A 17,601-nucleotide genomic window follows, 5' to 3' on the forward strand; every position below is an offset into this window, starting at 1 on the left:
ATATGTAATTTTTTTTGTTCTTTTTTATATGTCTATATATGACTAAAACTTAGGTAAGCTCATAGGTATTTTCAATATACGTATGTACATACATATATACATAATAATAACTCTTAATAATTCGAATTTTTTTTCCCCTTCTTGATAATTCGAAGTCTCGATAATTCGAACTCTCGATAATTCGAATTTTTCTTGTAGTCCCCTGGATTTCGATTTATCGAGAGTCGACTGTAATCATCTAGGTTTATTAATAAGAAATAAATATTCCAGATTTTTTTATTTTTTATTTCCACTCCTATGATTCAATTCTACCATAATTTTGCTTTGTTAAATTATTAACATTTCAATTTTGGATCATTCTTTAAATATAATGGAAATCAATTTGAGATTCCAATTTACTAAATGTGGTCATAAATAAAAATAATCATTATCATTCTTATTATAGCTAGATTTTTTTTTTTTTTTGAGCAGTTAATGTGATCTAGGTAAATCGTACAGACAAATGTAGAACATTGTACTTATAAGAGAAAGAGTATAAAAATTTAAATAAATTTAAAACAAATGAATAAAATAAAAAGAACTTTTCCCCTTGCAACTTCATAATCTTTAAACAAAAAACAATCCATTTCTCTAAACTGTATTCCAGTAATAAAAAATAAAAATAAATAAAATAAAGAGTCACATTTTCACTTTTTAAACAAATTTCAATGTATAAACAAATAATTCAAATAAATAACAATTTATTTATATATTAAAAAAAATTATAATATTAATGGAAAATGTTAATAACTATAATACACTTATTATTGTCAGGTATCTTGTATAATTTAAATTTTTGGATAAATAATATATTCTTTCTATTCTTTTGATTTGAAACATGATGTGGAAAAGTATAAACATTTGCTTTATTTATTTTAACTAATTCTTAAAACAAAAAAATATACATTTTATAATTTAAATAGAATTCTACTAAAATCAAACAAATAATAATTCTGGGTAAAACAATAAATATATATATATATTATATTATATTATATATATATAAAAAGTCACGGTTTGCTTCCCAGTTTGTTTATTGCTATAACTGCCTTTACACAATCAAACTCTTGCTTTTACTATAATAATGTACATATTTATAGTTCATTACTAAAAATATATATATTCTTTTATAGCTTAAAGAACTAATACAATATTAAATTTTAATAAGTGTAATGTATTACACCTTCACCAAAAAAAAGTTTACCAAACAAAAAGTCCTCTTCTACAATTAGAAGTTAAAAACAAAAAAAATAAACAAAGTAAAACAAAGAAACGAAACAAAAACAAAAAATTTACAAATTAATAAATCTACTGGACAAAAGTATATTACGAAAACAAAAAAAATTGGAATCAATAATACTTAAGTTCAGGCAATTATTTATTTACAAAAGATTTTGTTTAAATACTATAAATATAATAAACACTTTACACTAAATAAAAGAAAATTACTTTCGGTTTTTTAAAACAATACACATAAAATAAAAACTAAAAATATATAATAATAAAACTGTCTCGAGATTAACTAAGGTAGTTAGTGGCAATGGACTCCCGCGCGTCTGTCCTGGTTTCATCAAGTTGTTTGTGCCCTTAAATAAATGGAATATGTATTCAAAAAAAAAAAAATTGACAAACTTTTTTCAGAAATATATCAGAAAATATAAAAGCTATTTTTAAAAGTAAGTAATTTTTTATCCTAAAAACAAAAAACCTGTTATCCCTAAATTTATGGTGTACTTAGTTCATAGACTTGGAGGTAATAAGGTGTGAATAAATTTCAATTTTTTTTTGAATACATATTCCATTTATTTAAGGGCACAAACAACTTGATGAAACCAGGACTGCCGCGAGGGAGTCCATTGCCACTAAACTACCTTAGTTAATCTCGAGACAGTTTTATTATTATATATTTTTAGTTTTTATTTTATGTGCACTTTCGCTGTTATTGTTTTCTTAAATTTTCTTGTATGATCTGTACTGACCTGACTGATGTTAATTCCAATTCATTTATATACTTATAATATATGTGCAAACATGTCTGTTAAAATTACCATTAATAGAAAATAAATTTTTGCATAAATATTCGAACATTGATTTTTAGCTTTCCAAAGTATTGTTTTAAAAGAAACAAAAAAAATAATAAAAAAAAAAAAAATGCCAACCAATAATAAATTATAAATAAATAAATAGACTTTCTACACCACTACGAGCGAATGGATATTCTCTCTTAAATTAGCCTTATCTTTTACTTTGTATTTGAGAAGGCACAGAGATTTCTATTGTTCCAATATTCCAACTGCACAAATAAATTTCTGAATTGTGTATTGCAATAAGCTAAGCGCACATTATAGTACATATCAAAAGTGTACAAAGTCGTGCTCAAATTCACAATTAAAAAAGAATTCTAAAATATATAAAATTAACGGAAGCAATTAGATTGCTTTAGTTGTCCAAAAGTTGATGGATGCCAAGGATTTGATAGAAAGTTAGCAACATCTAGCCAAACCAGATCCAAGATCCAATCCGAAAGACCTAGATTAATTCTGTAAAATACGTCCAACAAAATGGTTAAATTTTCCGTTTTCAGAAATAAGATTTACAACTAAATTTATTTTGAAATCAAAAATTCTAAAAAAACTATGCGATTTGAGAAACTAGTTTTATATATGATGAATGTGGGAATACCTGCCCTTGTGGCCAACGGTCTCGAAATGAGAATATCTTTGGTGAAAAATAAGACAACAATTGCAAAAGCAACATTGACTTTTTCTTTATTTTAATCAGAACCAAAACACAAAACTTCTTAGGTGCCCAGAATTAAAGTCATTTATGGGGCCCAATTGATTTAATCTCCAGATGAAGTTAACCAAGTTACTAGGCGAACTTCAACGCCAGACTAAATGAGCGCTTAGCCTAATCAAGAAAGAGAGAGAAAGTAAGAATGTGCCTTTATGGAACTTACAGAATAAAATTAAATGATTAATGGGATAAAATTTATGGTACTTGTGCCTATTTCCGTATTTAAATGGGTGTTAGGACTAGCGTCACAATGTCCATAACAAATAATAAAAATACGCCTATACCTAGAAAAAATAAATATCCTTAAAATCTATTAATTAAGGCACTGTGTACATACATTGAGCAATGCTGTAGGTGCGCGACCTTACGAACAATATAGAAGGTACAAGAAGAACATAAAATAAAATATATATAATTTTTATAAAATATAAAAATGCCACTACATTTAAACACTTCATTCGTTTTGAAATAAACAAAATAGTTCACACATTTCGGAGCACCAAGTGACACCATTTATAATTTATTTATTTTTTATTATTATTTCTGTCTTGTTATGAATCTCTCAGCAAGAAATTATGATTGTCATATACAGTTTATATATATATATATATTTCTAAATATCCTCTTTGGCACAATATAATAACTTGGCTGAGTTGATTGGATGGTATCAGCGGTTTGGTGGAGGTTGACGAGGTCTAAGCAACCTGAGCGCTATCCAAGAAGCATTTGAAGTGGGTGCAGCCGCTTCCGGAGAAGTTGGAGATTGGGCAGTTGTCTGTTGTCTTGCCCGAAGCCTTGCTTGTTGTTGGTGCCTGGCTACTATTTCCTGTGTCTCTCTTTGTACTTGATAACGATATAATAGTGCGCCTGCAACCAGTGCAGAAACAACTGCTGATACCGCCACTAATACGAATAGCGCGGAAAAACCAGGCACCGGTAAACAAATACCATATACAACTTCTTCTCGTATTCGTCCTTGGAATACGGTGACTGCTTCACCTTTAGCGTCCGGAGTAAAAGCAAGATCTGCTTCGGATATCACTTCATAAAGACCGCTAACACCTACGTCGGCTGAACGCGTTTTACGGTCCGAAACGACTACACTACGTTTTTTCCTTTGATTCAGTGTAGTTACAAGTGGTAATGTGTCTGTCTCTAAATTTCTTGGCCCGTGCGGAAATCGTTCTTGAGAATTTTCTCTCACTCCAGTAGATCTCAGTGGTGCTTCCTATCAAAAAAAATTGCTTAATTATTTTTAAGTTAAAGAAATGCAAACATCAAAGTAGGATACAACAATTTTAAGTCAAAAATTCAAAAGAAAAAGTATCACTACTTTACCAAATTAAAAAAATTATTTTATAATTTCTAAGGTGCAAACATAATTAGTTTGAAATAAAAGTTGTAACATCTATAAAACAAGTTTGTAAACGGTATTTTCAAAATTTTTCAAATCGGTACTTTCAATACAACTATTGATTGAGCTGCTAAAACTTGCAACCATGTTTTATGTACACAACTACGACTTCACTTTTTGTTTATTTTAACGAGATTACTTGTGAGTAAAAAGATTTAGAGTAATTGCTGCTATTGTATGATGAAATTAATAATGTCTGATATTAATCTCAATCAATCTATAATTATGTTACTACCAAATTATAGCTCTGTAATCTGTTATAAACAGTAGAAATAACAATAAAATTAAATAGTAATTAGATCTCAATAGGCAAGAATGCTGCTGCCAAAACAAACATTGAATTTTAATATTTAACAATCTTATCCTAAAAATTACTACAAAACCAGTATTCTTGTCGTTGGTTATGTATAGATTAAATTAAAGAAATCTTAAAATGGAAACCACTAGGAATAAGTAATTTCAAAACAACGAACCAAAAATTAATTGTTATCGTCGAGTTATTTAGTTGATTTGAATTAAATTCTGGTTTAATCATGTGAATTATATATGTATTCATATTAAATTTATCTTTGTTGATTGTTTGAAGCATTAGTCTTGATTACACATAAAATTAAAAAATTCAATACTTTTTTATACGCAGGCACTTCACGTTAGGGTAATTTTATAGATTACTTCCATAAAAATCCGCTAGATACCGCTTGCTGCATCATTTGACAAACCTCCACTAGTGTTAACTTCTAAACGACCGCCGAATTTGAATGAGATATTTAGTTATTATCGTCGCTAGTTTTTGTGAAATTTCTTTCTGAGTTTGTCGACTTATCTTCATATATTTTGGTAAGTCATAAATTTATCATCTTAAATTTACTTTTAAATTTAAAATGTGCATTTGCATGCATGCAGTCTGTTTCTAGCATTAAGTTAAAACTTCATACAACAAGTAAGATTAATTTACTTGCACTTTCAAATTTTAATAAGCGTACTTTTATTTTAGTTTTCCATTTTAAGTTAGTATTGAGTGTACCCTTAAGCGTAAATTTGAAAACATCATTTTCAACTCAGTTGACTTTGGTTATCTTGTGCTCGAAAGATAATCCAATAAATAACGAATCCAGAATGTTACGTAATTTTCTGAAGTTTTTTTTTTATTTGCTTGCAATAAAACTTATTTCACTTTTACTGTATTTCAAAAATGATATGAGGAAAAAGATGCAGATTTAGGCTGAACAATATCACTCTGTTAATGATGAAGTTTCTTCAGCTAGAACTTTTACAACTTTATACGATGGCAAGCAAGGCAATTCAAAATTAATAATAAGCACGTTGGTTTTTAAAGTTGATTACAATTAAGTTAAAAGTGCTTCAAGTCACTTAAAGTTGAAAACGTTTTCTCTAATCGTAGATAACTTGATGATTTACCTGAAATGGATGAGGTATATCATCTACATGTTCCCTGACAGGCGGCGGCGGTTGATGGGCCGATGAACCTTGCGTAGGTGTTGGAGGATGATGTTGCGCTTGTGCTTGAGGACCATTATTTCCTCCTATTGACGTACTGACTAGGCGTTCTCCATGTTCACTACCGAATACATCTTTCCCAAGATCAACCATCTCATCATAGATTAGTTCATCATCTTCATGATGAGATGGTCGAGATGGGGCTGGGGGTTCTGTAGGTTCTGGAGATACTGGTGAGGAAGACGGAGGATCTCGTCGCTCTAGAGGCCCATATCCAACTCCTGCAGCACTGCCGGCTAATTGGCAGTGATCCAGACAACCATGCCGGCAGATCTCAACCTAAATATTTAAAGAATATTAAAAAAAAAGACGTAATACTTTCATCTTATATTATTCCCTAGAGCTTGAGAGAAATTAATTTTTATAATTAACAAATCAAATAATTTTGATTGACTTATTGACTCGGTCGACCGTTCAGCAGGTATCAGTCCGTGAATTTCTAGTTACCAATGATTGACTAATTAACATTCTATTCATTAATTCATTGTTGCCTTTATCTATTTTATCTTCATTTGTAATACTGAAGTGGGCATCCTAGTAACTAAAACAGTGTGTGAAGAAATTGGTTGCAAAAACAGAATTTTGATGCGCTAACGTGATAATTCTTCACATTCTTAGGAACATTGTTAATGCTAAGAGCGAATCGATACAGTAGGCGCCAAGCGTACAAAACAAATTTTAATCTGGCTAGGAGAACTTTTAATTTTTAAAATTATCTTCGGTCTACTTCGCGAGTATTCTCTTAGACATTGATGAAATTATCACAAAAATAAAAAGAATAAAACATGTTTTTACCTTACACTTGATGTGCACGCTAAGTGCATCTGGAAACTTAAACGCATGGAAAAAAGCATACGTAATAACAGACGCTCTTTCGTCAACTATCCTGGCTTTTAAGAAGCGACTGATCATTTTCGGTCTCAATACACATCCATATTCATCACTCAGTTGGATGACATGTCCGCCCCCGTCAGAGGCAGCGCATGATTTGACTCGCATATCAAACTCTCCTGCAATAGTCAGTATTCCGTTATATCTTTAGAGACAATTACATAGAATATAGAATTATATATTTTTTTTAAACATTTATACCTAATTTAGGAAAATTACTAGGTTTGGACGGTGTTAAATCGGATTCAAGCAAACTCTTTCACGGAACTTACTTTTCGTTTTTAAGGTTATTTGAAAATAAAACTGAAAATATTAAATCCAATTGATAAACTAGTCACCTCTGTTATCATTAATGGCAACGACCAAGGTAAGAGTACTTCCCAGGGGAACGATGCCGCTCACAGGGGGTGCCCATGGTCCTTTACCGTGTTGAATCTCCATCCAACAATCAACATTATCACCTGTAAATAAAAAAAAATTATTGTAATATTAATTTAATACATGCTTTTTGAAATTTATAATACGCAATGACGGATTAACTTTTCTCAAATTTATTCTACTTTCTGTTGTACTTAATTAAAACTTATCATTTTTTCACATTGCAACGAAATGTATCTTGTAATCACATAATTCAAAAGTAATAACTAATGTTGTAAATAAAAAAAAGACATTCCATATGCTTGAATGAAGAGTTTCAAGTTTTATGTAGAATATGTAGAGATATTCGTGGTCTAAAGTATCTTAGAAGAGATCATGTCAAAATTGAAATAAGTTAAGGAAAACCAACTAATTTCTCTCTTTTGAATCAATAAAAAAAGGGTATTAGCTCCGTCTGCGGCTGATTGTTCCAGGCAGGAGCAATCTGGGATGGCTGGAGTTAGTTCAGTGATAGAACAGGGAATTCTATGGCTCTTTGGGATGTGGTCATAGTCTTCCAGATTGAGCTTAATCCCCTGAAGGCACAATTCGTCCCAATTAATGCAATCTTAAATCCTATCCCCGATTTTATATCATTTCTAAACCTTCTACTGATTTAATTTTATCAATAAAAAATTACAAACCTCTGAAATCTAACTGAATGACATCCAAATCTGCAATAACCATTGGCGGTTTGGAAGCTGTCTTTTCATAATCATTGTACCATTCACAACGTAATCTTTTAGCTTCATCCCACACTTCCAGCAGATCTTTATCATATTGTACCACAACCTATCAACAAATATTTATTAAAACAATAATAACTAATAATAAATAAAGAATGGCCATCGAAATTAAAACAATGGTTTAAATCTAAAATTCTTTCGTTTTTGCGTTCTAAAATATCAAATATATATGTACACTCACTCACCAAATAAAGGAACCAAATATACTAAACTGACCAAACCTGTTCCTTATGTTTTTCATCTGTGTAACTGTATTGGAAATCAAAGTTTATTTACCACATTTTGACTTTTGCAAAGAACTGACTTCTCAAGAATAAACAAAATATATTCTAAATATAGTGCAATTCGACAAGAGGTAGCGCAGGTGTAAGACTTGAAAGTTAAAAATAGTAGAAAAAAAAATTTGTCCTTGGATTTGTATCAACCAAAAATCGTATTTCGGTTGTAACAATCTGTAAGAGTACGCACCATCAATTCGTTTGTTCAAATTTGAAAAAATTTAAATCACTACATATGATTAATAAAAATTTAAGTTTTTACGAGTTGATTAATTACTTCGCAAATTAATTTGAATATCTCTTTCCAGGCCTATCGATAGCAAAAGCTATCTTGTACCATCTGATTATCCGAAGGGATTTTTACCCCCTATTTTTTAAGAACTAAATTTGACTTTCCTCCCAACCCGAGATGTTCTATAGATCTTCTTTGCTGCTCTAGAGGCGGGTGGAGACCCTGCGGCACTCCTAGTGATGAAACAATTCACACAAGTTGTAGAAGTCGGAGTCAGTAGAAAGAGATAAATACTTCCTTGAAGCCAACACAACCCTTCCTCATTGCCCTCCCCTCTAAATACTCTGAAAAAAGCTTCCCTAGACCTCAGACAGAGAGAAGACCAGCAGATTGGGTTTACTATTACCTAAATAAAACCAAGCTTCTCTCCCCAAGAAAAGATATGTTCTTTAAATTTTACTTCATTTTAGATGCTAAAAATCCACCTTGTTCTTGCTTCTTATGATCAACAATAAAATCATTTAATTCTTTGTTGCAACAAATAACCTTATATTTAGATCAAATATATTATCTGAAAACGAATTTGAAACTATAGATAAAAAAAAAAGATACTAAAAAGAAATCAATTACCGTATTTTCATAAAACTGTCCATTAAGATCTGGCTTGGTGCCGCATCTTGCGTAGGCTATCCTGAATGAGAAGAACGTTTTTCCAGTTGACGGTGGTACATATACACAACGTGGATCAGCGTATTGTCCTTTAGATGAAACTATACCCTCGAACGGTTGGGTGAAACTCAAATGTACATCCATATGATCTTTGCCGCACATTACTTCCAAAGACTGAATGGCTGGCATACCTTCCGGCCTTTCTAACGGCCAGATATCACCTCCTAAGGTAGATTTCTGTAAAATAACAAAAATAAATAAAGCTACTAACGCAAAATCGAGTTTACCAGTGGTAGGTTTTTTTTTATTCCCTAGTTAAAATTCAGTTAATAGTTTAACCTTCACCTTGTAGTCTAGTGATTCTTCGAAATCCAGCATCAATAGCTTTTTATAGTCTGACTGAATTCCAGTGAGAGGGCAATTTCAAAATTGCAAATTCTGTTAAACCAAGTTGCAACTTTTCATCGCCATATCGTTGGAATGCGTGTCGCCACTGAAATCGCATGAGATTCCTTCGCTGTTTTGTGCGGTTTTACTTCTTAGTTGATTCATGCATATTTATAAAAAAAAGTCAATTACTCGGAAGATTGAAGGATGATATACTCTATCGAATAGTTAAAGACACTTAAGCATAACCGCAGAAAACCTAAATACTATCCGGAAGTAAAAAAACCGTTTCACTCACATTAACCTCAAATTGTTGGCTTGCTTCCTCCTTCCTCATCATCTTCCACGTCTTGCTAACCATTATCGGTTAACGAGTTGGCCTGAACTTATACCTATATAAGACACCTCTCAGATTAGTTTAGTGTAGCCCTTATCTCCACCTGGATAACTAGATTCGGAACTCCAGAGCAGAACACTACAATTTAATCGCAAATTTTTAGAAACCTCATAGACGAAAGTCCATCACTCATTCCATTCTGAGGCTATTGCATCTCGCAAAGTAGCACTGCAAGCCCTACTGACCAACAACTAGTCACAAAAACTTCCTTTAATTTTATTTCGATTGCGCTCTTGTAATCTTTCCAAATGTTGTTGCTCACCTGCCGAGTTGATATGTGAAAAAACTTTCAGGTTGCAGTCCGACTTCTTCACGGACGAATTTATACAGCAGTTAAGAGAAAAAAAATGCAATGCTGAAAACTTGTTCCTGCAAAACATCACACCAATCATAAAACTTTCGTCCATCCAGATCTTCTTCCATATCTTCTTTTAGTAAGGCGCTCCGAAAAAAAAGCGTTTAAAGCCTGCCCATTTAAAATCGTGAAGCATCACAAAACTTATGTGTTTCTCAATACCAAAACGAACTGCTACAGATTGAAACCATCTTTGTTTCTAAAACCTTCTAAGGGTTACAAGTAGAATCACTTGTTGAAATATTTTGCTAGTAATATTGTATGGTTTTATCGATATAAATAAAATATTTTAACAAATAAACCGTGAGTAACATCCACAAATTCATTGTCCTTAATATTTTTAAAAACATTAAAATAAGCAATTTCGTGAACATTTGGAGTTTGCTAAAACTTGTGTACAACAGTTGGGCCCTCTGCAATCAATTTTTACAGAAGGCATTTGATATTTTTGCACCAATTTTTAAAGTGATCAAAATTCTGATTTTGAGAGAAGTTAAACAAAACAACTTTAATCGTATTTAACTAATCGTGTACCAGTAGTGAAACCAATTATCGTTTCAAAATGAATTCTTAAATGGCCAGCTTTCCATAGTACTAAATAGCACCAGGTTTTAGATATTGCAAGAAAATAGAAACGTAAGTTTTTCAATAGATACAATCTTATTTATTTGCTGTAAGTCTTTCAAAATTTATGAAGAAAGAATTATTGTGCGGATTAAACGCCTAAAGTATGAAGCAATTCAATAAAGTTGAAATCAAATTTAATCCTAAAAAGTTATTTTGTAACATTGTGATATTACTAAAAGTTCCTTGACTCCATTATATCTCTTACTAACAGACATAATTATAACGTGTGAAAATCATTATTTTTTGTGTGTGTTGTTTTGGAAGAATCGTGTTAGTTATTAACATTTTACGCTGGTGTAATTATATTGTTTATAACCCCTGACAAAATGTTCAAAAATTTTCAACAAATATAAGAAAAGCATTTTAGCTAATTAATTTTGATGTTTTAAAATAATCTAATAATTACGCTATTATTTTGAAAAAATATAATCATTACTAACATCTTTGACAATAACAATTAAATGAATTACATGTTATAAACTAAATTGTTAATTTCTTCAAATATTTTTTTGTCCTGTAGCAGTGAAATACATAATCAAATTAGGTTGAAAAGAAAGTGCAAAATGTGGCACCATTTAAACTATACTTTCTTTCTTTTCCTTTTGTAAAGAGGATGAATTTCAAAGTACTAAAACTTGGTACAATTGAGATTTCACTAATTTCCATCGCCTAAATGCAGGAGATAAGAATGCTTTTTCTTTTTACTGCTGTGTCTATTTGAACGTGGGTATAGGAGCGTTAAAACAGTATAACACAAAATGTAAAAACGCAAATGCTGTTTAGGTATTGATGCTTTTGATTCGTTCACGGTTGACATTGAAACGAAAAAGTAGAGTGACATTTTGTACCATCTTTTTTTTTTTTTAATGTGACTGTTATTCCTGTAAATGTTTTTGATTAGCACTATTTCTATTATTCTGAAACTATACCAATCAAGGTAAATGTTGTTCTTTATAGAGATGCGGTTTCTATCCCAAGGAATGTTCAAGATGGGTCGCAATAAACTAGAACAAAAAGGCCCCTTAAAGTAGGATGTGGTATGTGTGCCGAACGGAAATTAATGAAATTCTTACAAAGGTAAGAGATTTTTAGCATATCATTAAAGGTCAGCAAAAAGTAGTTTATTTTAGTGACTACAGCCATAGGTATTTATATCCTAAAATAAATCACCCTGAAAGGTTGAGATGCCGTTGATTAATTTCGTTTTTATAAATATTTTTTTATATAGTAATCACATTTATTTATTCAGTTAATTGTTTGATCAAGTTTGTCGATTGAATAATTATTGGAAACTAATTCTGACCCACTAAAAAGTATGCAAGAAAATGAATTCAGGTAGTAGAGTCTCAGGGGGAAAAAAACCTAGCTCAGATTTCCGTCGATATAATCTTGCTTTCTCGTAATATAAGATAATGAAGATACATTTTCAAGAATACATATTTACATAATTACATAAATATTAATTTGTTACCAAAGACAGTCTCAATGCCGAAGGCCGTCCGAGAAGACTAGCTTGGTAGACAACATTGTTAATGTTGGTTCCCACATAGATTGGCTATGTGGGTTGGTTGAGTTACCAAAAACTGAGTTTTTGGCATAGCCACGCCCTGAAGTGGACAATATATTTGTCGAAACGTTGGCAAAAAGGAGAGTTTGTTTTTTATTTGACCGATTCCTCGCCAATCTTGAATCCTAAGTATAATAAGATAATAATAATTATTCTAGAATAAAGTAAATGCTTATAAATAATAATTGTCAATAAATAATTGTATACAGCAAAAGATGATAAAAGAATGCGAATGAAATAGTGTAAATAGTACATAGCGCAAAAGAAACGCTTTTTCCTCCCAAATAATCTATCTATTTACCACGGTAGCCGAGCGGGTTAGAGGCGAGACCTGCGACGCTAATATGTATTGTGGTACTGGGTTCGATTCCCGGGCTTAGGCCTTGGATTTTATTTAATGGTTAATACGAGAAATTTGTAGTAAAGTATGTTTGCTAGTCGCCTCCGTCCACGACACTTAATTGGTAGTTGGACGTTAAGCCCCGCCTGAAAAAATAGGCGATTACTTTACTTTACTTACTTTACTTTTAATCTATCTATCCAGGGGTTCTAAAGGACCCGGGCTTCGCCCAGAAGCTCCTCTCAAATAATTCTTTATTTAAAAATTAATTAGATACTTCATAAAAAACGTCTGAAGTCAAACGCTTCTTTTCAATAATTTATTACTAATTCCTAGCTTCTGAAGTTTGTTAATTCTGGCTTAATCTTAATTTAACAAACCTTTTTCAAAATCTAATTTCCCTAATCCTTGGGCAGTCATTTAGAAAATGATAAATATCTTCCTTTTCTGGCATTTTACAAATTTGACATTGAAAAGCACCATCTGGACTAGGATTGATTCTTAGTTGTAACACCTCAATGTTTATTTTAATAATCCATCTTTGGCTTGACAGTGATAACTTTTTAGTATTCGAATGAAGTTTTTATATTTTAAGCGAAATTTAATTCTCTGGCTAACAGGTGTTTATTTGAATTATTAATTCTCAAAGATTGAGGTAGTGGTTTTGAGAGGAGGGGATTAAGCACGATTAAGGTAAGAGAATGGAGGATTTAAAACCGACTACAAACTCGTTATTGTATCATCAAGTTATCATATGATCACTTTCAATGATTATACTTTTCACTTATCTTGCTTTTATTTGATTAATGTTTGTATTAGATCACAGACGTATTCATTCTGTGCGCACAAAGACTGTACCAAAACTGTATCGATCGCTGCATGTTCGATCATTGAGCAGTGTCCCTAATTTAATTGTATTCATTAAATTATCGTAGCATCTTTAAATGAATATCTCAATTGAATGCTTGAAGGAACTAAGTGTTTTTCTTTCAAATTCTTTAGAGATTGACGAGCCTCAATTAAAGTAAATAAGATCATAGAGTCTCCAGATCCAGGCCTCTAGTAATTTGGGTTTCCAATGGATTTTGTCGCTGTAGGTGGCTCTCCCTAGACAGGAATTCACCTAAATGGTTACAAGAGCCAATGATTCCAGCTGAAAAAGCTGGACTAAGACTCAAACTAAACTAAAATGGTAAGTTCTTTCCCAAGATAGAGCCAGGCTAGTTTTGGGATCCTCTTGAGCAGCTGGTTCCCCTCTAGCTCACCTCACATCACCTCATACCGTTCTCTCTCTCTCACACACAAGTTCAAGAAAAACATGGTGCATCAATCAATCAGTCTTTTAAGTCGTTCAAGAAAAACTGTGAATTACAAATACAACTTTTTGTAGAACAGTTTTTGAAGATTCGTTTACTCATTATTCTCTGAAAAACTACTCAAATATTTGTTTTCATTTTTACAAAAAATAAAAGTGTAGACGTTTTTTAAGAATCGGTAACGTTTGATGTAGATGACATTTCTGACTTTTGGACTTAAATGTTATCTGCATTAGATAGTTATTTTATTTATTTTTATTTTTTGAAGTTGATCCAATTATTAATAATCTTTTAATTAATTTAAACAAACAAAAAATTGTTAAGAGAACATTTTTTTTAAAAAAATATATAAACCTTTATTAAATATAATTTTATTTTTCCTAAACATGCGGTCATAATAGAAAAAGTAAATATAATGAGTATTTGATGCATCACTGCTTTTTAGATTTACAAAGTTCTTTCTGACCTAAGACAAGAAAATTACTGTTTACAGACAGCTTACTTGCCTGTAATGAAGTTTGTTGAAATAAGAAAGGCTTTTGCTACTTTCAAGAACTAATAAATTCTAACTTGATTAAAGTTCGACTTTTTACTTCTTTTTAAAATCCATTTTTTATTTACTTATGGGACTTTATAAGCTATTAAATTTTTTAATAGTCATGCATATTTTTTGTAAGATAATGTATGTTGAGTAATTTGCAATTTGAATGATTAACTTTTCATTATCGATTAATATTTTTACCAATAAAAATACTTGATTGAGTTTCTATAAATTGTTTTGTTTGTAATGCCGCATTCTCGAACAAAGTTTAATATAAATTTCTTTGTCAACATCTCTTGAACTAGCTAACTTGTAAAAATTGTCAAGGACTTTCAGAGATATGGTAGCGAGGTCGAAAGGTTTAGTTCTTCTTTAATGTTTTACCATAACTTTTTTGTTTCGTCTTCTTCTTCTTCTTCTTGCAATTGAAGGCCATTGTCTTCACTATAGGATACTTATAGTAAGTCATTGTACACCACAGTTCTAGCTGCATTAAATTAGTATAGGATTGAACTTAGATCTATTAAATGAAAGTAGATTTTACAGAAGTTTAGTTTTTTGTATCTTAGTAATCTGGTTTTACCAAAAAACATTCCATCAGTATTCTTTAGTGTCGTTTCAGTTTTAGTATAGGTATCGCCGAAGCATTGATATTTTTAGTTTTTCGTTTTATTAAAAAAAGAAAGGCTGCTATCTATTAATTGTCTGTCTTTTTATTGAGTTGCAATATTTGGAGCGTCAGTTTCTTACAGCTAAGTACGTTCAACTTCTTTCGATTGGGATGCCTAAAGATTTATGACCCAATCTTAATGTTTATTCTCAAATTTTTGGGCATCACAATAACAATTTTCTTTTCTTTTCTTCTTTTTACATAATTTATAATTGTCACCATTTCGACTATATAATTTTTGAGACTTCAAAACCATTTTTCCAAACCATTAATTGCTATTATTATTTTTTTTTGTGGCCCTATTCTTAAACTTGGACAATCTCCTGCTTATCACCATTAAAGAGGGTAGATGACCACGGATCTCTTTATTTATCACTCTATATCGTTCCATCCATATCCTTAAAGCAGTTTAATAGTTCCCTGACACCTTTTTCCCAATTAAGACCCCGGCAACTCCTAGTTTCCTCTCTTATATTCCCCCATTTCGACTATGGTTGCTCCAGTGTATGGCGCGGTCTTTCTGGTGATATTGAAGCTAAGCTCAAGCGCCTCCATGAACTGCTTCATAAGATTTATTTTCAGCATTTCCAGAGACTCTCGCATTTCGCACTGCTACGATGAGTTGAAGTGGCTTTTCCCTGTCTATCGGCGCCAGTTTTTTTTTTTTTTTTTGGGCTTCTTTCCCTTTTTCAAGTCATCCAGTCTCAAAGTGTAAAATCTGGCGTTTAACAGGGATTCAACATTCTTACTAATAAGATTATTGTTAAATCTTGCCATGATATCAGTCAGTTTACCATTTGGTATGTACTGTGTTTTTCCCCAGACATCATCCGGAACCAATAATCTCAAATTGTTTTCGCAAATCAGCGGTCCAGTTAAAAAGCGATCCCTTTTCAATAAACTATTGAAAGTTTTTCAACTCCTTAAGTTTAAATCCTCCATCCATTCCCGTAACACTAGATCTCGCTCATCCGATCTCTATTATTCCCTCTCACCGTACCTCATCCTTTGACAAATCCTTCCTAATACGTGCTTCCTCTCTCTGGAACTCCTTGCCTTCATCCGTCCGCCATGCTCCTACCCTATCCATCTTTAAATCCCGTCTATTCAGTTATCTCCTTTCTATTCAGCTTCCTCCGAAATTCTAATTGTTTTAATTTATTTCCTTAATTTCTGCTGTTATTTTTATTTTCACTCTTTGTAAATACTTATTTATTTATTTATTTTTTGTTTAATCACAGGCCAAACTATTAAGGCCTCTATTTATACCTGTATTTATTCTTAGGGGAAAATTGTCCCAGAATAATAAATTTCTTTTCTATTTCTATATAGAAATTTAAAATTCTATGTTGACATTTGCATGATCTTGTGCCGGTAATGATCTTGTTGGCCAATAGCAGCTGCTAACTTGGGTTCCACTTAAAAAAATAAAATTAAAATAAATAAATGAAGATATTTGTGAGTTTTTGTTCTGAAAAGCTGCTCAATTTTCTTTATAATCTCATTTGTTTATTTAGTCACCTGGAGGACCTTAATTCGGTCCTGGAAAAATGCTTATTTTTCTTTTCCTTTTAGTTTATTATTATTCGTCGTGAGGAAAGAACATAGTTGTAATCAAGTCTCCATTCTGGAAAAACGTAGGCACGTTTTTATTTATTCTGTATTTATTATTCTATAGTGCCAGATAAGTTTTCATCTAATACTTTTTTAGCTTTTCTTGTGACCATATTCATCTTTACTCTTTAATTCGGTTAATTATGAAATTTTGAAAGAAATATCTCAGCCCCAAAGTATTTTATAAATAACTATGTACACTATTCTTTTCCAAGGGTGCTTCAAAGAAAAACTTAATTTTAACTTACTTAATATTTTTGTTAATAAAATTTAATTAATATGCTAACTTCAGATCTTTAAGTCAAACAAAATTATTTAATATTTCAACTAAGTACAAATAAAATAAAACTGTCAACTGAAGATTATGAATATTAAATCGGTTATGTATGGCATTCCTTCTCCTTTCCTAGAAGAATAGAAATAAAGGAAAAGAAAAAGGAAAAAACACACTATACTTTGTGCCTTGAATGAAGATTTAAGAATAGAGGAATAAAAAGAAAGAGTATAACGACGAAGAGATGTGTATTTTTTTTGTTTGCTGTTGAGAAGGTTGATGCAGCAGCCTCCGGGTTCAAGGGAACCAAAGTAATTATCACCACTCTGTTAAACTTACACTCTCCGCTGAACTCCTCTCCGGCGAGTACAACCAGTCAATATTGATAGTAGCTAATGGAACTCCACTTCCACACAAGTTCTCTGTTCCATCTTCTACCATTAATATCCAAACATAAACTTTACTATTCATACTCAATGTTTACCCATTCGTTCAGGTTTATTTCTATTTTTT

At 31.4% G+C, this 17,601-nt stretch overlaps 1 protein-coding gene across 8 annotated transcripts in view; it reads right to left on the reverse strand.

The window, feature by feature from the left end:
- Positions 1-264: 264 nt before the first annotated feature.
- Positions 265-17,601, reverse strand: part of m (zona pellucida domain-containing protein miniature) — a 254,918-nt gene continuing 237,581 nt past the window's right edge. For 3 of the 8 annotated variants that reach the window (XM_074136291.1, XM_074136289.1, XM_074136290.1), the window contains 6 exons: positions 8,962-9,237; positions 7,720-7,867; positions 6,997-7,119; positions 6,563-6,777; positions 5,669-6,046; positions 265-4,063 (listed from right to left, as the gene is read on the reverse strand). In XM_074136291.1, the coding sequence (XP_073992392.1) occupies positions 3,503-4,063; positions 5,669-6,046; positions 6,563-6,777; positions 6,997-7,119; positions 7,720-7,867; positions 8,962-9,237 (1,701 nt within the window). In that variant the 3' untranslated portion in view covers positions 265-3,502. Of the gene's footprint in view, positions 4,064-5,668; positions 6,047-6,562; positions 6,778-6,996; positions 7,120-7,719; positions 7,868-8,961; positions 9,238-9,345; positions 10,336-17,601 lie in introns of those variants that run through there. The other 5 variants (XM_074136288.1, XM_074136286.1, XM_074136293.1 and 2 more) reach the window with 5 other exon arrangements.

Source organism: Rhodnius prolixus, unplaced genomic scaffold (genome assembly GCF_049639745.1).
Source record: "Rhodnius prolixus isolate KJV_2025 unplaced genomic scaffold, Rpr scaffold_5, whole genome shotgun sequence".
Taxonomy (NCBI): Eukaryota; Metazoa; Arthropoda; class Insecta; order Hemiptera; family Reduviidae; genus Rhodnius; species Rhodnius prolixus.